Genomic DNA, 22652 nt, shown 5'->3' with positions numbered 1-22652 from the left:
AGGGGTAGAAATAGGAAGCCAGGGTGGAAAGATAAGGAGACACAGTGTGGCACAGAGAGGCAGTGGTGACAGCAGAACTGGGAGGAGCAGTCCTACATTCATGTGTGGTGGATAAAAATTGGGAGGGATACCTTGGGAGCAAGTGATCCCAGCCCCAGGCCAGACCACACAGCCCAGGGTCTGGGACGATAAATCCCCATGACTTCTGGCTATAAAAATGAGTGGGGGTTGGAGCAGAAGATGAAACTATCAGATTTTCAGTAAATTTCCCTTAAAGGGCCCACACAGTCTTAAAACGCACACAAACCCACCCACTCTGGGATTCAATACCAGGGCAACAGCTGACAGGGTGCCAGTCACATACAGGGAGTGGGTGAAGTGGCTGGAAATAGGGCACATGCCTGGCAAACCCTCAGAAGCCAGGCAGCAGCACAGTCCCTTCTCTGAGCTGTCTCCCCACACACACTGGTGAAACAGGTTGCCCAACCCTTGAAATTACCTAAGGCTCCACCCTACACAATTTACAGGTGCCTTTTACAGGGAGTCAAAGCAGCTCTACCTAATACATAGGAACAAATACAGGGATGCTGCCAAATTGACAAGACAAAGAAATATGGCCCAAAAGAAAGAAAAGAAAAAACAAATCCAAACAAAGAACTAAACAAAACCGAAATAGCCAACCTATCAGATACAGAGTTCAAAACACTGGTGATCAGGATGCTCTGGCAACTCAATGAGTGTGGCAAAAACATAAAGGAAGAAATGAAGGCTACACTAAGTGAAATAAAGAAAAGTCCAAAGGGAAACAACAGTGAAGGGAGGGAAGCCAAGATTCAAATCAACGATTTGGAGCATAAGGAAGAAATAAACATTCAGCCAGAACAGAAAGAAGAAACAAGAATTCAAAAAAATGACGAGATCCTTAGGAACCTTTGGGACATCTCCAAATGTGCCAACACCAAATCATAGGACTCCCAGAAGGAGAAGAAAACGAGCAAGAAATTGAAAATTTATTTGGAAAAACAGTGAAAGAAAACTTCCCTAATTTGGTGAATGAAATAGACATACAAGTCCAGGAAACACAGAGAGTCCCAAACAAATAAGACTCAAAAAGGACCACACCAAGACACATAATAATTAAAATGCCAAAGGTTAAAGATAAAGACAGAATCTTAAAAGCAGCAAGAGAAAACCCGAGAGTTACCTACAAAGGAGTTCCCCTAAGACTATCAGCAGATTTCTCAAAAGAAACTTTGCAGGCAAGAAGTATTCCAGATGGTGAAAAGCAAGGACCTAAAGCTTAGATTACACTATCCAACAAAGCTATCATTTAGAATGGAAGGGCTGATAAAGTGCATCCCAGACAAAGTAAAGCTAAAGGAGTTTATCATCACCAAGCCATTATTACATGAAACATTAAAAGGACTTATTTTTTAAAAAAAGATCAAAACTATAAACATTAAAAAAGCAAAAATTATAACTATCCACAACTGAATCTAAAAACAAACAAAGTAAACAACCAAAACAGGGCATTTGGAGAGTTATCAGCTGGGAGGGGAAGGGGAAGAATGGGGACAAAAGTGCAAGGATTAAAAAGCATAATTGGTAGGTATAAAATAGGGGGATGTTTAGAATAGTGTAAGAAATAGAGAAGCCAAAGAACTTACATATACAACCCATGGACATGAACTAAAGGGGAGCACTGCTGTAGAGAAGGGAGCTACCAGGTGGAAGAGGGCAAGGGGGAAAAATTGAGACAACTATAATAGCATAATCAATAAAATATACTTAAAATAGAAATTGAAAAAAAAAGAATGTGGGCACTGGACTTCAAAGGCAAGCATGAAAAGGGGTCTGAGCTGAGGACACTCATCTGTGGGTTGTGGAGGTAATTCTCCCTTGGTGTGGAGAATGAATTGGAGATGGGAGAGGCAGCACACACTAAACCACTTAAGATATTTTTACAGAAAAGAAACACAGCATGGATATGCCTTCCTTTTCACACTTTCCTCCAAGCAGCATCCAAACCAGGGCACACTTGTGAGAAGGTATGCATTTCTCAAGTACAGAAGGAAGACAAGCATTTTTTGCCTTTTCTTGGGTTGTCCCCTTTGCTGTGATAGGACTATCAGCTAGCCCTGTGGCTGTGTGGCCACATTGATGTCAGGCAGTGGAGGTGAGAAGTCAACTACTAGCCCCAACCTCTGTGGGCTCCAAAAACTCTAAACAAAGCTTATGAGAATCACAGAAAACCTGTCATAATGGGATTCTCCAACTTTCTGGCCCTGGCCACCTTTTCAGATACTTCTGTCACTGGTATTCACTGAGGGCCTGAGCCCTTACTCTGTCCCCAGCCTGTGCTACAGATGGAGCCACACAGGCAGGAGGTCAGCAGGATAAAAGGATAGATGGGTAAGGTGGCCACTTAAAGAATCTAGAAGGAGAGACAAGGATGAGCCCAGACAACAAACGTGATGCCCCTGTGCTGAACACAAAGTTTCACTTGCTCCTTGTCAACCAGCAAACCTCGGGAATTGTCACACTGTCATACGGTCATATGGTCACACAGTCACAGAGCCATTTTATCTAAAAGACAGGTCATCTTTCTAAGGGGTAGGTTCTTGGAGAAGTGTGCAAGGTCCCCAGAGCAGGAGACAAATAGTCCAGTCTCCATTTGTGTTGACTCAGTTATTGTATCCTTGAAAAACATTTACCTTAATATATGTTTGTAAGCTAACACCTATGAACTATATATAATTTTAAAGTGATTTAATATGCATCATTGAAATCCATACTCAGAAACATTTTTGGTGGTGGTATATAATTTCAAAAGTTTGGAGATTATTATGATGAATAGTCTCTGCCACTCAGAGGAGGTCAGATTATGTCCCACACACAAAAAGCATTTTACTGAGTTCAACTGTGCCTGACTTAAATCCATATTATATGCCTACAGGTGAAAAAAATGGAGGTGGGGAAAAAGGAGAATTATCACTTTATATTTAAAAATTGAAAAGCCACTTTACATCTTGTATGTTTGCACTTAAAATGTTCACAAAAATAATTTAGGAAATAAATAACTTTATCAAAACCAAGAACTATATTTAAAAAGTTAAACTCGGGAAAAGATGGCGGCTTTACTTGAGGGAGTGTGATTCTCTGCTTCTGTGCAGGGGAGAGAAACTCGCGGATAGGCGGAGGAACAGAGCAAGTGGCCTAGGTTACCAAAACATTTTTGAAAACAAGACATCAAAAATTATAGTGGACATTGAAAAACCAGACGGTAAGGAGACTGCTTCAGGACAACAGGGACCCAGGGATCATCAGCTCAGGGACCAGAGGGGTTGCAGCACCCAGGCCCGTGCCCCAGGGTCTGCCTCAGGGCACCGGGGAGAGCGGAGTCACCCCTCGCTCCCCAGACAATGAAGGTTGAGCAACACCAGGGGAGACCATGTGGCTTGAAGGCACAGAGAGGGGAGTTGGACTGGGAGATAATCGCGCAGGGGCTGTGAGCGCCCACCCGTAACCCTGGGAGAAGTGAGTGCCTCCAGCCAGCAAGACCAGGGGCGGCCTGGACTTGCACCCGCACCCCCAGCCCCGTGGGTGTGTGGATCGATGGAAAACCCAGACCTCACAGCCCTGAACAAGGAAAGGGCGAGGGTGTTCTTGGGCTTCTGGAGCCTGCGGTGGTGAACTGTGGAAGCGGCACCCCCTCTGGAATCCTGACTCTCGTGCTGTAAACCCAGATGGGACGCAGCACTTAGAGGGTTCCTAGAGCCCAAAACTGAAAAATTGGTAGAAATGCGCGCCCCTTTACGATCCCCCAGAGCTTGCACCGTAAATTCAAAAAAGATGCGGGTGCTTCCAGAGAACAGAGCACCAGCCGTGGTGAAATTTGGGGGAAGAGAGCGTCTCCTTGAAATCCTGGAGCTTGCATTGTGAACCCAGAAAAGACGCAGGAGCTCTGTGGGGGCCCCAGAGCCCAGGAGACCGCAGCAGTGAGCTCCAGAGAGCACAGCGCGGTCGGGAGTGCCTAGGGTCCTGTAGGAGAAAGTCAGATTGGCTCTGGGGAGAGCGCCCTGCTGGCCCTGGGAACAGTACCTGAGAGACTTTCTGAGTTTTCACTGGGAAGAGTGATAAGCATTTCAAACACCCCCTCAGCCTGCTGAAGCCAGCAAGAGCAGAAAAACTGGTCTGGCCAGTTAGAAACCAATAAGAAGTTTTGGGGGTGTTTTTTTTCTTCTTCTTCTTCTTTTTTTTGGCTGTTGTTGGTTGATTGATTTTATCTTGTGTTTTAAGTGACTTTTAATTTTTCAATTCTTATTATTTTTATATCACTCAATCCCTTATGTTTCTCTTCCATTCATCCTAGTATTATTCTTTCCACTTCAAATTTATCTCTCCTGCACTCCATCTTCTGCTTTTTTTTTTTTTGAGCTTGCAAGTTACTGCAAATTTGTATTATCTTTTTCTCACTTTTCTGACATTTTTTATTTTAATAGTATTTTGCTATTCTTTTTCTTTTGGTATAATCTTCTTTGCTTGTCTGGTTATACTGTCATTTGATAGGTTCCCCCTGTTATCTCAGTCACAGTGTGTTGGTAATTCACTGTCCTTCATTTGTGTTCCTTTACTACACCTCTCATGGGTCTATACTCCTTATTCTTATTATCTAGATCTCATAGATTCTGCCACATGATTCTTGCTTTAATATTACTGTAAATAAGACCTAGTTCATACAATTGTAAATACTACTCAACACCCCTACCTGATCGCAGCCCACTTAGCAATTTCCTGAACTATATTATTGTGGGGGTTGTCTCTATTCTTTTACACACTACTCCTATGTACTAATCTTTATTCCAACCCTACATCAGAATCTGACCTCCCATAGCCTCACAGCTTTCTAGATCCAACTAACAATCCTTTCATCCCCAATAAGAGTCTTACCTTCTTTCCATCCTTTCTAAAATGTGGCCAGTGGGGTGGAGGATTACGGTTAACACTATAAGTAGCCAAAGGATATCCCATCTCTTCTCTACTGGCTACTAATGTAAATAACATAGAATACTGTTTTCCTGTCTTAAACCATTTTGCCTTACTCCTCCAACTGATCACGAAAAAGAGTAGAGGGAAGTTGTGAACACCAGGATACATGAAGGAGACTGCATCACTGAATCTCACAGGTATTCTACCACAGAAGTTCACACCATAATCACAGGGAACGAGAACAGATCAATTTAAGAAGCTGAGGCTAACAAGAAGAATACCATGAACAATGAGAAAACAAAGAAACAATCCCCAAATGAAGGGAAAGGAGGAAGCCTCAGAAAAAATGCTAAATGAAATAGAGGCAACTCAACTATCAGATATTTAGTTCAAAGCAATGGTTATCAGGAAGCTCAATGAACTCACAATTAGCAACCAGAAACTAGAGGGAAGCTACAACGATCTCACTGCAAACTATATCAACATGAAAAAGGAAATAGAAACTATCAACAAGGGCCAAGAGGAAATGAATAATACAATTTCTGAGCTGAAGAACACAGTAGAAGGAATGAAAAGCAGGATTGATTAAGCAGAAGATCAGATCAGCGAGCTAGAAAACAAAGTAGAAAAAAAAAACACCCAGAAAGAGCAAGAAAAGGAAAAGAGGCTCAGAAAGAATGAAGAGGGATTAAGAGAAATGCAAGACAATGTGAAACGTAATAATATCCGTATAGTAGGGATACCAGAAGGAGAAGAGCAAAGAATGGAAAACCTATTTGAAAAAGTAATGATGGAAAACTTCCCTAATTTGATGAGGGAAAAAAGTCACACAAATACAGGAAATACAGAGAGCCCCAATCAAGAGGAACCCAAAGAGGCCCACCTCAAGACACATCATAATTAAAATGGCAAAATTTCAAAACAAAGAGAGAATATTAAAGGCAGCAAGGGAAAAACAGGAAGTAACATACAAGGGAGCCCCAATAAGGTTAACAGCTGACTTCTCAATGGAAACACTCCAAGCCAGAAGAGAATGGCAAGAAGTATTCTGAGTAATGAGAACCAGAGGCCTGCAAACAAGGCTACTTTACCCAGCAAGGGTCTCAATCAAGATACACGGCCAAATAAGGAGCTTCCCAGACAAAAAAAAAGTCTAAAAGAATATACCTCCACCAAACCAGCTCTGCAAGAGATGCTAAAGGGACTGCTTTAAGGAAGGGAAGGAAAAGAGAGAGAGGAGCACAGATACAAAAATGGCAAGGAATAAGTACCTATCAATAATAACCTTAAACGTAAATGGATTAAATGCTCCAATCAAAAGACATGGAATAGCTGAATGGATACGAAAAAATGACCCACATATCTGCTGTCTACAAGAGACCCACCTCAGGACAAAAGACCTGCACAGGCTGAAAGTGAAGGGCTGGAAGCAAATCTTTGAAGCAAATGGATAGGAAAAAAAAATCCAGGGTAGCAATACTCATATCAGACAAAACAGACTTCAAAAAAAGGTCCATAGAGAACCAGAAGGTCACTTCATAATACTCAAGGGAAGAATCCACCAAGAAGACATAAACATTGTAAATATATATGCACCCAACATAGGAGCACCCAATACAAAAAGAAAATCTTAGAGGACTTCAAGAAAGATATGGACAGCAACACAATTATTCTGGGGGATTTTAACACCCCACTATCAAAAATGGACAGATCTTCCAAACAAAATATCAACAAAGATATTGTGGCATTGAACACTACCCTAGATGAAATGGACTTTATTGATATATACAGAGCCCTCCATCCTGAAGAAGCAAAATACAAATTCTTTTCAAATGTACACGGAACATTTTCAAAGACTGACCACATGATAGGACATAAAACCAGCCTCAACAAATTCAAGAAAACTGAAATCATACCAAGCATTTTCTCGGATCACAAGGGATTGAAGCTAGAAAACAACCCCAAGGAAAAAACCCCAAAGCACTCAAAATCATGGAGATTAAATAGCATGCTATTAAACAATGAATGGGTCAAGAATGAAATTAAGGAAGAAATCAAAATATTTCTGGAAACAAATGAAAATGAACTCACAACAACCCAAAACTTATGGGACACAGCCAAGGCAGTCCAGACAGCGAAGTTCATAGTGATACAGGCCCACCTAAAAAAGTTAGAAACATTTCAAACAAACAACCTAACCCTACATCTACAAGAACTCGAGGAACAACAACAAAGACAGCCCAGAGCAAGCAGAAGGAAGGAAATAACCAAGATCAGAGCAGAATTAAATGACATAGAAACTGAAAGCACAATTCTAAGGATCAGTGAATCCAAGAGCTGGTTCTTTGAAAAGATAAACAAAATCGACAAGCCTTTCAGCAGACTCATCAAGAAAAAAAGAGTGAAGACCCAAATGAACACAATCAGAAATGAAAGAGAAGAGATTACAACTGACACCACAGAAATACAAAGGATTGTAAGAAATTACTACAAAGAACTGTATGCCAAGAAATTTGAAAACCTAGATGAAATGGACAAATTTCTAGAAAAATACAATCTTCCAAACTCAATGAAAAAGAAGCAGAAAGCCTGAACAGACCAATAACAGCAAAAGAAATTGAAGCAGTCATCAAAAAACTCCCGACATTCCCGACACACAAAAGCCCTGGACCAGATGGTTTCACAGGAGTATTCTACAAAGCATTTAAGCTAACCCCTATTCTTCACAGATTATTCCAAAAAATCCAAAAAGATGGAAGACTCCCAAACTCTTTTTAATGAAGCCAGCATCATGCTAATCCCAAAAAACAGATAAAGACACAACAAAGAAAGAAAACCTCAGGCCAATATTGCTGATGAACATTGACGCTAAAATCCTCAACAAAATACTGGCAAACCACATCCAACAATACATTTAAAAGATCATACACCATGACCAAGTGGGATTCATTCCAGGGATGCTAGGATGGTACAATATTCGCAAATCAGTAAATGTAATACATCACATAAACAAAAGCAAAGACAAAAACCACATGATCATATCAATAGATGCAGAAAAAGCATTTGATAAGGTACAGCACCCATTTATGATAAGAACACTAGCAAAGCGGGAATAGAGGGAGCATTCTTCAACATAATAAAGCCCATATATGAGAGACCTACAGCCAAAATCATACTCAATGGGCAAAAATTAAAATCTTTTCCACTAAGATCAGGAACAAGACAAGGCTGTCCACTTTCACCACTTCTATTCAATATAGTACTGGAAGTTTTAGCCACAGCTAAATAAAAAGAAAAGAAAGGCATCAGACAAGAAAAAGAAATAAAAGGCATCCAAATCAGAAAGGAGGAAACAAAACGGTCACTGCAGATGACATGATAGTTGACATAGAAAATCCCATAGACTCCACCATAAAACTGCTTGACCTAATAAATGAATTTGGCAAAACAGCAGGATACAAAGTCAATATCCAGAAATCAAAGGCATTTCTGTACACCAACAATGAAACAGCAGAAGCAGAAATCAAGAAAGAAATCACATTTGAAATATCAAAATAAAAAATAAAACACCTAAGAATAAACCTAACCAAAGAGGTAAAAGACATGTATTTAAAAAACTACATAACACTGGGGAAAGAAATCAAGGGAGACACAAACAAATGGAAACATATACCGTGTTCATTGATTGGAAAAATTCATATAATCACCCCTGGCTGGCGTAGCTCAGCAGACTGAGCTCGGGCTGTGAACCAAAGCATCACAGGTTCGATTCCCAGTCAGAGCACATGCCTGGGTTGCAGGCCATAGCCCTCAGCAACCGCACATTGATGTTTCTCTCTCTCTCTCTTTCTCCCTCCCTTCCCTCTCTAAAAATAAATAAATAAATAAAAATCTTTTTAAAAAAAGAATTAATACAATCAAAATGTCCATACTACCCAAAGCAATTTACACATTCAATGCAATTCCTATTAAATTACCAATGGCATATTTCACAGACATAGAACAAACACTTCAAAAATTTATATGGAATCATAAATGACCCCGAATAGCTGCTGTAAATTTGAGAAAGAAGAGTAAAGTAGGAGGGATCACAATACCTGACACTAAATTATATTACAAGGCCACTGTAATCAAAACAGCCTGGTACTAGCATAAAAACTGTCACATGGACCAATGGAACAGAACAGAGAGCCCAGAAATAAACCCAAGTCTCTATGATCAACTAATATTTGACAAAGGAATCAGCAACATAAAATGGAGTAAAAATAGCCTCTTCAACAAATGGTGTTGGGAGAACTGGACAGCTACATGCAAAAAAATGAAACTCAAGCACCAACTTACACCATACACAAAAATAAATTCAAGGTGGATAAAAGACTTGAATATAAAGCGTGACACCATTAAAGTCCTAGAGGAGAACGTAGGTAGGAAAATCTCAGATATTTCATGCAGAAACTTTTTTACTGACATGTCTCCTAGAGCAAGGGACATAAAGGAAAGAATAAACAAATGGGACCTCATCAAAATTAAAAGCTTCTGCACAGCTAAAGAAAACAGTATCAAAATAAAAAGAGAACCAACTGTATGGGAAAACATATTTGCCAATGATACCTCAGACAAGGGTTTAATCTCCAAAATATAGAAAGAACTTACACGACTACACTCTAAGAAGACAAGGAACACAATGAAAAAATGGGCAAAGCACTTGAACAGACACTTCTCCAAGGAGGACATACAGAGGATCCAGAGACACATGAAACAATGTTCAATATCGCTAGCTATCAGAGAGATGCAAATTAAAATCACAATGAGATACCACTTCACACCAGTCAGAATGGCCATCAGAAACAAAGCAACAAACAACAAGTGTTGGAGATGTTGTGGAGAAAAGGGGACCCTAGTGCACTATTGGTGGGACTGCAGACTGGTACAACCACTATGGAAAGCGGTATGGAACTTCCTCAGAAAACTAAAAATGGATCTGCCTTTTCACTCAGCAATTCTGCTGCTGGGGCTATATCCTAAGAACACTAAAACACCAATATAAAAGAACCTTTGCACCCCAATGTTCATAGCAGCACAATTTACAATAGCTAGGTGCTGGAAGCAACCTAGATGCCCATCAGTAAATGAATGGATCAAAAAACTATGGTACATTTACACAGTGGAATTCTATGCAGCAAAAAGAAAGAAGGTGCTCCTACCCTTTGCAACAGCTTGGATGAAGCTGGAAAGCATTATGCTAAGCGAAATAAGCCAGGCAGTGAAAGACAAATACCATATGATCTCACCTTTAACAGGAACCTAAACAACGAAACAAAAGAAACAAGCAAAATATAACCAAAGTCACTGAAATAGGGGATAGACTGACAGTGACCAGAGGGGAGAGAAGAGGGAATTTCAGGGGAGAATGGGAAGGGTTTACAGGAACAAATTTAAAGGACACATGGAGAAAAACTAGGGGGAGGGTGGCAATGGGAAGGAAGTGGGGAGGGTTTATGGGTGGGCTGGATTGGGAGTAAAACAGAGAAAACTGTACTTGAACAACGATTAAAATAAAAACAACAACAACAAAAAAGTTAAACTCAATCCTGTACTTAAAAACATAGTTTAAAATATCTATTCTCAGCCCTGGCTGGCGTAGCTCAGTGGATTGAGCACAGGCTGGGAACCAAAGTGTCCCTGGTTTGATTCCCAGTCAGGGTACATGCCTGGGTTGCAGGCCAGAACCCCCAATAACCGTACATTGATGTTTCTCTCTCTCTCTATCTCCCTCCCTTCCCTCTCTAAAAAAAAAATAAAATTAAATTAATTAAATAAATAAATAAATAAATAATCTATTCTCTCAAGGAAGAGCTTTTTTAAATAACTTATCTTTCTAACAAAATCAACCAAACCTGATTCAAATTTCACCAAGGCAGGAAAACCATCCTTAAGTCATTAAAAATGAATGGTGGGCTCTATATTCAAATTAAACAAGCCATAATTTATTGTCATCTGGAGTTTTTGAGTTAAAGTTTGATACTATTTCCAAGTCCTGTACACACATACACACACACACACTTATTAGTATATACATAGGAAAGGAGCTGTTTATACAAAATTTCTCCTGATCATATATGCATATGCCCTTCAGTCCTACTGACAGAGATCTCCAGAATTTCTCCCACCCTGAGCCTCTTTTAATTGCCAACTTTTTGTAGATTCTAATCCAAGTTCTCCTTTGGCTGAGAATGTGGATTAAATTCCCATGTGATCATAATGGGAATGAAAAATTAAAGGTTGATGTCATTACAAGTTTTGCGTTGAAAACTCAAGTTAATGTATAATGATTAGTAATCTACTATTCATATTCATATGCTCAGCAAAAATGTTTTAAACATCCACTGTGTGCCATGCAATGCGCTTTATAAACTGTGCTAGCACCACTAAAAAGACACAAAGAAGTCAGTCTTTCTTCTTAAAGCACAAGCAGGGACTCTGTCTCATCCACTGATGTCCCTGAGCACCTAGAACAGTGCCTGGAACCTGCTAGGTACCATAAATACTTCACTGCCTCCTACTGGCAGCTCACGATCATTGTAGATGAGAAGTGAGAGACAAAAACAAGAAACTCACTATTTGCAAATAATTATATTTATATTCTCCATACAAGAAAATCTGACGATAACTTCCATTTCCCTTCTGTCTCCATAATGAAAATCTCAAGTAGCTCAGAGAAAGCCCTTCATGCTCTATTTTTAGTTTTAAACAATGATTAGCAAAGCTTGGGAGAAGATAATTTTAACTCATTTTGAAAATAACTCCCATTCAATACAAGAAGATGAGATTTTTCACACACAGATTTTTTTATGTACTTGATAATGAAAATGGTCTGGCATATGAATAAAGCACTTTCTTAGAAACTTTGCCGTAGTGAAAATCTTGGTCTGATATCAATAAAAATGAAATGATTTGCCTCAAAAAAGTAAAAGCTCCTACTCTCCTTCCCAACAGACTCAGTTTCATCTAGCCTGTAACAACCTAGAGAAAGTACATTCAAGCCAGCATGAAACATAAAAGTTCTGAAGTCTCTCCCAGTACTTACCGATCCGTACAGCTCCCCCTTCTCATTCATGCCAAGGTAGAGTCCACTGTCCACACCTCGAATGCTGACAAGGCCCACAGCTATACTGATAAATTCCAGAATGCCTACAAAACAAAGGGCAGAAGATGAAGGACAAGTCAGAGGATTTTAGAGTCTCAGTGTTACTAGAAGTTTCAAAGAGGACTGAGCCTAGCTCCCAACTGGGATACCTCACACTCCTTAAGGAAGTGTCTTCTCCTAAAACCAATGCTTAGCCCTGGCTGTGTTGCTCAGTTGGTTGCAACATCATCCTGTACACCAGAAGGTTGTGGGTTCCTGGTCAGGGTGCAAAAGGAGGCAACCAATCTCTCTCTCGCCCTCTTTCTCTCTCCTCTTCATTTCTCTCTCTCTCTCTCTCAATAAACATACCCTTGAGTGAGGATTAAAAGAAAACACTGCCTAAAAGAACTAACTTCTATAATAATATGATACAATAATACTTATCAATATGATGTATAACATTTTAAAAATAAAAAGCTAGTATTTACATAGATATGATGAGAATGATACGACATAAACCAGTGTACATATTCTAATGAAACTGAAAGGTGTAAGAAGAGAAGAGCATCCAGTTTTACTTACAGTTGATAAATGTGAAATTAAGCATTTGTGTATGGGCATAGATCAGAAAAAAATTCTATTCAGAGAATAGTCTTATGTCCCTCAAATTGAGGATGAGGTGCTAACTTGATTGGTTTATACAGAAAGTTATCCAGCTCTCTACTGTATATTGAGCTCCATTCAGAACACTAAGATAGCCTACACACATCCCAAATATTTCTGCTTAAACAAAGTATTTATTTTTGCTGTAGTTATCTAAGCCTAACAGAAATCGTTAAGCAATTAAGATAGCACTATATTCTGGAAAAAATGCAGATTTCACAAACACTCCTGGATTAAAATAGTCATGGAATACTATATTCCCAAAACAAATGAACATAATGGCCTTCATTTACTTCCTTCTTTCTAGTTACTTACCTCACTAAGAATAAAAACACTAAGCTGGGCATAAATCCAGAATTTTATGGCCATACAACAGGAGCTTCAATTTTTCTAACTATACTGTTGTTTTCTTCACATGATTACCCAATCGGCTATTTGGGACAATGCTAATATTACTTGCGCTTAGCCATTTTCTCAGTTGTGTTATAAAGTGCTAGACTTTGTAAAGACCTTACATTAATGCATACTAAATATTGAGTTTTTTAAATCTTTAAATATTAAAAAATTTACTTACATTTTAGAGTTTAGAAAAAATAAGAATAATGTGACTAATAAAAAAGCACATGTATTTTTTTAAACAGTTAATTTTTCAACTCTCACAAACATACACTGTGCTACAATGACAAGAAGATATGACATATACATGGTGACAGAAGAGAACTATTCTTTGGGTAGGAGCACACAGTGGAGTATACAGATGCTGTGTTACAGAATTGTGCACGTGAAATCCATATAAAGTTATTAACCAATGTCACCCAAGAAATTTAACTTAAAAAAAAATACATGAACTATATAAATGTAATAAAGGGTTCCAAGGTAATGTGAAGGACAAGAGATATTTCTTATAAAAGGGCACTCCTAATGGTTTTATACATACAAAATGCAACAAATATCTTTTGTTTATAATTCAGAGAACACCTATCTGGACCTGAAACAATATTTATTTTTATAGAATGTGAAATACTATATGAAAAAATAGAAAGAGAAATTACAAATTACATTTTGGATCTGATACTCTGTGACTCTATAATGGAAGATACACCAAAAACAAGCAAGTTTGTTTATGGTCTTACCTACCTCACAAAGCTAATGGAAAGATAAACAAGGCAATATTCCCATGGGAGTCATTTCACCCTTATTCATGCAACCAAGTCTGTTTCATTGTACTATTTCTAACTGTTATGGTTGAAAATAATTACAATTTTGGCATTTAATTACTACTAGGAGTCACATACATGTGAATCTCTTCTTAGCTACCGGAAAACATAGCACAATATAGGTCACAGTTATCCTGAAATTAGTGTCAGGAATTCATTAATGTCCAACTGTCATCATATAATGAGAGACAGGAAATATTTTGTCCCCTTGAAGGTCTGACCAATTAGATAAACCATGTCTTCAGGGAAAGGTTTAATCGTAAGAAAAAAATACCTGTATCTTCTAAGTGGATATATGGCGACCTTTCTTCTTTCCCTAGTCAAGATGCAGCTCTGAGAACTAATAATAAATATTGGCCAATGGTGAGCATCAGGCCCAAGAAGAAATAGGACATATGTAACCTGACAAATCCACATGACTGGATGGTATGCAGAACATCAAGAAGGTTGACAATCTAATAGCTCTAACACTTGAGAATTTAATCTGTGCTGAATGAGATGCCTTCTCTCATTAGGATTGTTCTTCAGAACAATCCTAATCATTACAATATTTTAATCTTCAGTTTACAAATGAGGAGAGTGAGGTTTAAGGGTATTAAATAGCTTGACACCAAGCAACCAGACTCCAAATGCCATCTCCTCATTCATTGCACACATCTTATCGTTGGTCCCCGCTTTTCTTCACAAATTCATGATTTATGTACCATTTGTGTATAGTTATCCCATGACTATTGACTAGAAGATGTTGCCTAGGTCAGACTCCACAGATCCCATGGGCAGGACTTGAAGCAGCAGAGGAAATGAGGACAGGCAAGCCACTGGGACTCTGCTCCTTCCTCATGCAGACATTGGGAAGGCAGACATATCTTGTGTGTGTGGACTATTTACGTAAATCATTTATGTGCACATAGCACAGATCTTCTTATGTTAAAGAATGTAAGTTCTGAAATTATTATATACTTTGGGAATAAAAGTATTAAGATATCTATCTTGTTTCTTTTCTTACATCAAGTTAGCTATAATTCATTGCAGTGACTTATTCAATCTACAAATTGTAAATGACTATTGTAAGCCAAGCATCAGGCCACTTGTTGAGTATATAAGGATGAATAAGATATAATCTAGGCCCTATAACCTCAAAGCTCTCCCCATCTAGTGGAAGAAAGGACAAATAAACAGATGAATATGATAGCAATGTGGTAAATTCAGTGAGAGGGAGCCAATTAGGGAATAGTCAGTGTCCAAAGATGGTCTTGGGAAGTAGAGACAAGAGAAGTTTCCTAAAAGTACCTGGTACAAGCCTCCAAGGGGCTCACATTTGCAAAGGAACTACTTATCTAGTAACCCCAGGTGGAAAAGATTTCATCACCTCAAATACCATCCATATTTCTGAAGCTCCTTGAAAAGTAAAGACCTCAGAAGTACAGCCCAGCCCTGGCCAGGCAGCTCAGTTGATTGGAGTATTGTCAGGTACACCATAAGGTTGAGGGTTTGATCCCAGGTCAGGGCGCATACAGAAGGCAACTGATTGACATGCTTCTCTCTCTCTCTCTCTCTCTCCCTTCACCACCAGCCGCCCCCCCCCCCCATGCATATACTCAGGTGAGGATTATTTAAAAAAAAAAAGAAAAAAGAATAGTCCAGCTTCTCATGAGGTTGTCTCAGTGAGCTGACACCAACTGTAACACCCAAATGTTTCAGTCACAGCCATGCTCCCAAGTCAGAAAGACCTGGCAACCTGGCAATTCACCACAAACACACACACAGACCTGAGCCGGGCTGGAATACTTACCATTCATAGTACCATCTTGTCCCCATTGAGCTCTATAACCTCAACCAGGTCAACTCATCTGTCTCTTGGCCTGAGCCAGAGCCAAGCATATGCTTCCAACTGTGCTTATTTGAGTATGGCCTACCCCCCTCTTATCTGTTTATATGAGTGTGCAGCCCAGAGGAAGCCCAGGAGAAGGCTTTTGTGTAGAAACATTTAAATTCTTAATGATCAACAAGAGTGGAGGAAAGGAAGGAGAGTAAGGAAGAGAAGAAGGGAGGGAGGGAATGGTGGGATTGTGCCTAAAATTAAAACTGTGGCCCTTACATGTGTACCATGGCTGTCTCTCCTCTTAGGCAGACACAACCTAGACATCCTCAAGTAATGTGTATTGATGGAGGTACTTGGGAAACACAGGGTCCATGTCTTGTGTTATTTGGCAATTCCCTTTCACAGTAGCCACCAATTCCCAGTGAGGATGAGCTCACTGAGCTCCAGAGATTCTTAGGCTGTCCAAGGTCATCCTTGGTATACAAGAGGCCAGGTCAGTTCCTGGGACCACTTCAGGAAAAAAAAAAAAAACACACCAGACCCTTATCCTTGCTCCAGACTCTGCAGGTAATAGTGATGATCCCCAGAGCTCTGTTCAAATGGACAATTAACCCAAAGCTGGCTCAGCTCCCAAGAACCCCTTTTATTGGGCCTCATCTCCAAGGACATTAACAAGGCCAGCCCTGGGAAGTGGAAGGGTGGGCAGAGGCTGTTCCACTCTGGCCCACGTTAAACAGCTCCCTAGCCTAAAATCCCCCAACACTTAACAGAGCTGCATTCTTTAGAGGACAAGAATGTGTGCAGACTGGAGAGAGGCATAACATTAGGCTTCTGAAAACAGATTACCACCCCCTCCTCACAACTACAGAGAGTTTCCTGCTCAGTCAGTGACCCCACACCACAGCTACCCAGTCAGTCATCTCAGGGCCTGCATCCCAGAAAGTCCAGTGAGCAGCAACTTAAGCAAATCTCAGGGTTACTTAAGAAATGAATGATAGTAATAGCCCCACCATTTTTCAAGACTCTGGACCACTCCTGAAAACAGATCCTTAAATAGGCAGTCTTTACCTTAGTGAGATGCTGAAGAGTCAGACACACAGAACAGAATTTTTTAAAGAGCAAAAAACTCTGGAAATAAGATTGGTTTAACCTCTTTTTTTAAAAAAAATCATGCTATCCTGTTTCTCCCCTCTCATACAATTTCCACCTGACATCTGGACCCTTTGAAGTGCAGCCCCAGTTCAGGTACTCATCTGGGGTCCTTGCAGGGCCAGCATGCCAGGCCACAAGGCACAGCCAGAAAAGCAGGCCATCTGTCCATCAAGGAAGGCCAGGGTAAACAGCTCAGGCTTCCTTCCCTGTGAAAGTAAGATAGAGGATCAGGCCCAACACTCACTTTTTTATTCTTCTACATGACCACTGTCTCAATTGATGTTCTTCTGCTCACTTTTTTCTGCCTAGCAAGTGTTTTAAAGAGAAAAAAAAGATAGGAAATGAAACGTCTGCCTCCTCCAGCCTGTACCCCAGGGACACAATCCCCAATTCCTTAACTCCACACCAATGCCCCCAAAAGGAAAACACAGGGCTCCCTCAAGGTCCCGCCTACGTTGTCACCTCAGTAGCTTCTGCCAGGACGAAAGTAAGATCTCTTCCCCCTACCATGTCCCCTGTACTGCTGCTGCTGTATCACTGTCAGGCTTACCCGAAGTCACGTGAGGTAGAGGGGAGGTCATTTTCCAGTGTGTTTCCTCCTGCCGGTTCACTCCAGGTGGAAGATGCACCTTCTGTATCAAAGTGTAAACTAGCCCACCCCTGCTCCACAGCTACTCGTTTCTCAGAGAATAGGAGAAGACACTGAGGGTAAGATCATTGTCCCTAGAGGGGAGTTGGGAGAAGGAGCACAGAGGTGCGGGTGCCAGATGCCAAGTGTGATGCACTGCCGCAGCCTCCCCACTCCACCAGTGCTGGGTCCTAAGATACTGGACTCCTCTGGGTGTGGCTGTGCAGCAAGATCAGGAGACAACACACTGCAGAGGTTGCTAATATTGGGACCTTGCCACACTGTTAGCAGCCGGTGACCACCACACTGCTGTCACCCCAAGGGCCAGTCTCACTGCAACCAGATGAAAGATTTAAATAATTCTTCCCTACCCCCACTGTGCACAGCCACCCATTCAACTTCATCCAAGCCACAGAAAGCAGCACCACTGAATTGAGCGGCAGGAGCGCCCTTCGCCCACCCACCAGCTCTTGCTGACCCTCCAGCTCCCTACCCCCGACCGACAGAGGGCCTGTGTTCCCTGCTCTCCCACACACAACACCCCTGCCAACCAGGCAAGTCTAAACAGTAGAAATGTCATTTCCTTAGTGACACTTTTCTCCAACACCCAGTATGGGGCGGGGGTGGGGCTGGGGGGTTTTTGTTGTCATTTTAAGGTCTTTATTCAGTCACTGCACCAGCCGTCCTTGTCTGCAGACCCCAGAACGCACTTCTTGGATCCTCCCCACCCTTGTGGTACCCACCTTCTCTTGCATCCACCTCTCCCAGTGGCAGTTCGTGGATTTGGAATGGTTCGAATGCGTGTAGCAAATGTCCTACCCTAAAAGTGACTGCAATAAAATAATAATAAAAAACTTGGGGCATGGGGAGCCCCACTGGCACATCCCATAATCTTTCTACACGGGGCCCAGTCTTGCTGCACAGAGGTTCTCGGGGTCCTTCAAAGACCAGGCTCAGCCAGTTCACACAATGCACCCGGCTCTGCCCTGCCCGGTGTGCCCCATGGCGCCCTGGGCTCCCCAGAGCTGGAAAGCAGCCGCGGGCCACCACAGTTAAGCTGGGCTCCTTGAAGGAGTTAACAATAGCTCACCGCTGTTCGGCCCGCCTCTACAAGCCTTTGTCCCCCTGCCCACCTCTTCCCCTGTTCCCCTGAAAGGGCCCCCACCCACCTCCCGGGTGCCGCGGAGCTTAGCGACTCTCTGAGCCCTGACTGTGCACTTTTGAAAGAGAAAGAAGGATCTGGGCCGAGACAGGGGAAGTCAGGCTCGATCTCTAGCCTGTCCTCAATCCCCACCACCAAGTCTCCCTCAGCGAGGTGCTTGCCTCCAGCGGTTCCCACACCGAAAAACATCACGGAACCAAGGGGCACGGCTGTCAGCCCCACGGACACTCACACACACAAAGAAAGGAAGGGGTTCAACTTGGGCCAAAAACCTGGTTCCCAAAATGCGGCCTTAAGTACACAAGCCATCACCCATGGCCCCTGGACAAGAGTCCGGAGTCCTCCCAGCACCACAAGGGAGCACCAGCAGAGGGGGTGCAGAACATGGAGTGCGTTAGGACCACACGGAACTGGGCGGGCGACCTCCGAAAGCGTCTAGGACTGGACCCGGAGCCGGCACCTGCTTGCCGGGAGCTGGAGGACCCACTTCCCCTCATGGTGTAAAAAGGTGCCCACCCCCTCCACTGCAGCTCACCCCCACATGCGCAACCCAACACAGGGCAGCCTCTGCGACCCTGACACTCCAGCTGTCCCCCACACAGCGCCTACCGTCCTTGTCCTGGAACGAACGGGGAACACGGTAGCAGCCCCTAGAGTGGCCCCAGGGCAGCACTTGCAAAGTTTGGTCTTCGCAGTGCAACCACCAGAGCTGTCCAACTTGGGGGGGGGGGGGGGGGGGAGCAGTGCTCAAAGGAATGATCGCAAAGCCAAGAGTTACCTTTTTTGTTTTTTTCCTTTCATTTTTAAGACAGCCAGAAATATTTGCACTAGCAGGTTCAGCCTGGGGCTGAGGCTGGTGGGGGGGTGGGGGAGCAAAAGGAGAAAATGCTGGGCCATCCCATCCCAGGCCTGAATCCTGCTCGTCTTCTGGCCTGATCCACAGCCCCCCGAAACTAAAACTGATAGTTTAGATTGTGGTCAACATCTGGCATGAAAGCTGGAGAGAGAAAATCACCGCAGGACTTTGTTTTTTACGACCCACTTTAAGTGTTGTCAGGTGGGTCCACTCAAAAGTTAACTCCTTCCAACAGTCTGGTTGCCCAAACTGGTGCTTTTTATTTCTTGCTTACTTATTTATTTTTTGTGTGTGTGTAAGTAAAGGTAAAAACCCAGAGTCTCCAACCTGGACTGTGCTGGATGTTGGGCTCAGGGTGGCCCAGCGGGCACGTGTGTGTAGGCATGAAAGGGGCCGGTCACCAGCCCTCTCCTCTGCAGCCTCCATGCTGAGTCACAAGTACCCTCCTGGGAGGGTGAAATCCTAGGTGCTGCTTGCTTTTTAGAATCACCTCGCAGCTTTTCGCGGCACACACACTAGAGAACTACCCTGGAACCCCACACAGGCTGCACACTATGAAAAATTGCAGTAATTGATGGCTGTAAGGACAAGCGCCCCCAATGAGCTGCCGGCCCTTCCCAAGTCTAATATGTGATTTCAGTCCTCCCAACTGAAAACTCTACCAGCAAGCACCAGCAAGCACCTCACGCAAGTGGTGCAGACCCTCACCGCAGGGATCAATATGTTTCATTTACAATTCAAGCAGGATACTTGTTAAGGGAAAGGGGGAAGGGCAAAAACCTTAATTGGGGCACCAGATTATAAAAACTCATGCTTTCAGGTAAATGCATTTTTAAGTTTTCAGTAGTTAATGATTAAAGCTTTAAACGCCTGGAATTGGTCCATCAAAACAACAACAATTTCCTAAACCCGATCTTCCCAAGTAACTGATGCAAAAGAACAAGAGACTTGTGTGATATTTATAAATCATGCCTTTCCTTGAAGGGGGGGGGGGGCGGTGGAAAGCCTTTCAATGTAGACTTGCACCAGTGCCAGCCAGCGGCAGAGACCTGCAATTCCGGAGGCTTTTTTTTTTTTTTAATAGCTGGCCAGACAGGAGCAGAAAAAGGAAGAGAGCCTTCCTGAACCCTGCCCGACCAACCCCTTCTCGATAGTTAAAATCCCGACCTGTTAAGGCACGGACACGATAGTGTTAATGATATACCTACCGAAACGGCTGTGGTCTTTCCTGGTTCCCTGGATGGTACCATTGGGGAAGATTTCCAAGTGAAATCCAGTCCTGCAGTAGAGCTGCCTCCGCCTGAGAATCCCCTTTAAATGATCCAAGTCTGTGACTGCTGGCCCCCGGGGAAGCCCCCCTGCTTCGGACTGACCCAGGTGGTCACTTAGCAAGACCGGGCTGTCCACCGGCAATACGGGCACATTCCCAAACGGTACTGCATCCTGCACACCGAAATAGTTCCCAACTTCACCTAAGGGAGCCATCAGAAGGCTGGGCTGCCTGGAGCACAGAGATAAACAATAATGATGGTGCCAACCCGGGAGATCTTAGGCGAGGTATATCCAACTCCCCTCCCTTACTGCGGTTGCAGGGGAAGGGGGGCGGGGGGGCACACGTTGTTTTCTTCAATCCATGAAATGCATAAATAAAAGTAATCTGCCGTTTCACTGGCACAGGTTCAAGGTCAAACCACTAATAACCTACGAAACCAGTGCTGTATACTCACACACTGACATAGTGATAAACACATCTATGTATCTCTACGGGTAGATCCCGGCTCCTAGCAAGCAGGAAGGTCTGCATCCCAGCCGGCCGTCAAAAGGGAAAAAATCCGTAGTTTCTCCATTTGGTTCCAGATCGAAATGACCATAGCAACTTCAATGTCTAGGCGTTATTATAGGATTTCTAAGATGCACAGGCTACGTCAGAATCCACGGGTCCTGACTCTGGGGAAGGCATGCGCCGTTTTTACTCTAACCGACTCTGCAGACATCAGCAAGAATCCTTCCAGCGGAAAAAAAAATCTCACGTTGAAAGCGGTGAAGGCTCTCCCCTTCTGCACACCCCTCCAAAAAATCAATAATATGATAAAGCAAAAAAGAAGAAAACTTTAGGCGTCTAAACCTGGGATCTAGAATCGTGCGGCAGCTCGGTGGAGGTCCATTGGTTCAGCTTGGTTTGCCGAAGGAGAGCAAGGGAGCAGCGTCCGGAGATCGTGTGCGTCCTGCAGCCGCGAACAGGTGTTGCCGCGCGGGCTCCAGCCTAGTGACTGGCGGAGCGCTAGCCTTGCGCAGCCCGGCCTGCTCGCTGAGTGGCGCAGCATCAGCTTTAGCTGGGTTTAAGGTAGTGCCGCCAGCCACACACCCCGCGGTCCTAGCGCCTGCCCTTCCACTGTGCGCTGCGGCAGGCCCAGCGCAGCCCACCGGGAGCGACCACCCGGGACCGCTGGGGAATCCCGCGTTACAAAGACGCCCGGAGAGTAGCAAGGGATGCATGCCGAGACTCCAAGTTCTCCTATGGAACTGGAGCTGGGACCCCGAAATCTGGCTGGGCGCAGTGATGAGGGTTCAGACTGGAGTAGGAAAATAGTTTCGCATGCATGGACTCTAATGTTGCATGAAAAATACAACTTAGAGAGTTGGGGGAAAGGGTGCCGATTTAATGACACTGAACAGACATGGCAGTTTCTCTTTCATTCCTCTGCCAGGGAAACCGTACTGCAGGTGAGACGGACGGACGCGACCGCAACCTCTGTCACACACGCTCACACAGACGTGCACACGCACATGCACACATCCAGGTGCGGCCTCCATATCTGTTTTGGCCAGCTTTTCCCCCGGGCATCTCGTGTGCGCTATTCTAGTCCCACCTCCACTGTTCCGGAGGCTGCGGGACAGGCGGAGGGGTGGGGGCCACCCGAGACCCGCCTCTATCCCAGAGTTAGACCTGCGCGTGTCTAAGGGGATTCAGGGCGGTGAAAGCTCCAGTGGTCCCTCGTCAGACCAGGCTACTTGGGACAAGCTGGGACAAGGAGAG

The 22652-nt window shown here is 43.1% G+C and overlaps 1 protein-coding gene across 1 annotated transcript in view; it reads right to left on the bottom strand.

Moving 5' to 3' along the window:
• Window positions 1–21924, bottom strand: part of FGF9 (fibroblast growth factor 9) — a 40127-nt gene extending 18203 nt beyond the window's left edge. The window contains exons 1-2 of the mRNA XM_028533324.2: window positions 20824–21924; window positions 12077–12180 (exon numbers count right to left, since the gene is read on the bottom strand). Of these exons, the coding sequence (XP_028389125.1) occupies window positions 12077–12180; window positions 20824–21100 (381 nt within the window). The 5' untranslated portion in view covers window positions 21101–21924. The remainder of the gene's footprint in view (window positions 1–12076; window positions 12181–20823) is intronic.
• Between the last annotated feature and the right edge of the window lie 728 nt (window positions 21925–22652).

The sequence above is a fragment of the Phyllostomus discolor genome, chromosome 2, assembly GCF_004126475.2.
Source record: "Phyllostomus discolor isolate MPI-MPIP mPhyDis1 chromosome 2, mPhyDis1.pri.v3, whole genome shotgun sequence".
NCBI classification, from domain to species: domain Eukaryota; kingdom Metazoa; phylum Chordata; class Mammalia; order Chiroptera; family Phyllostomidae; genus Phyllostomus; species Phyllostomus discolor.
Note: the sequence above shows the minus strand (reverse complement) of the source record. Positions and strands in the feature narration are given on the sequence as shown.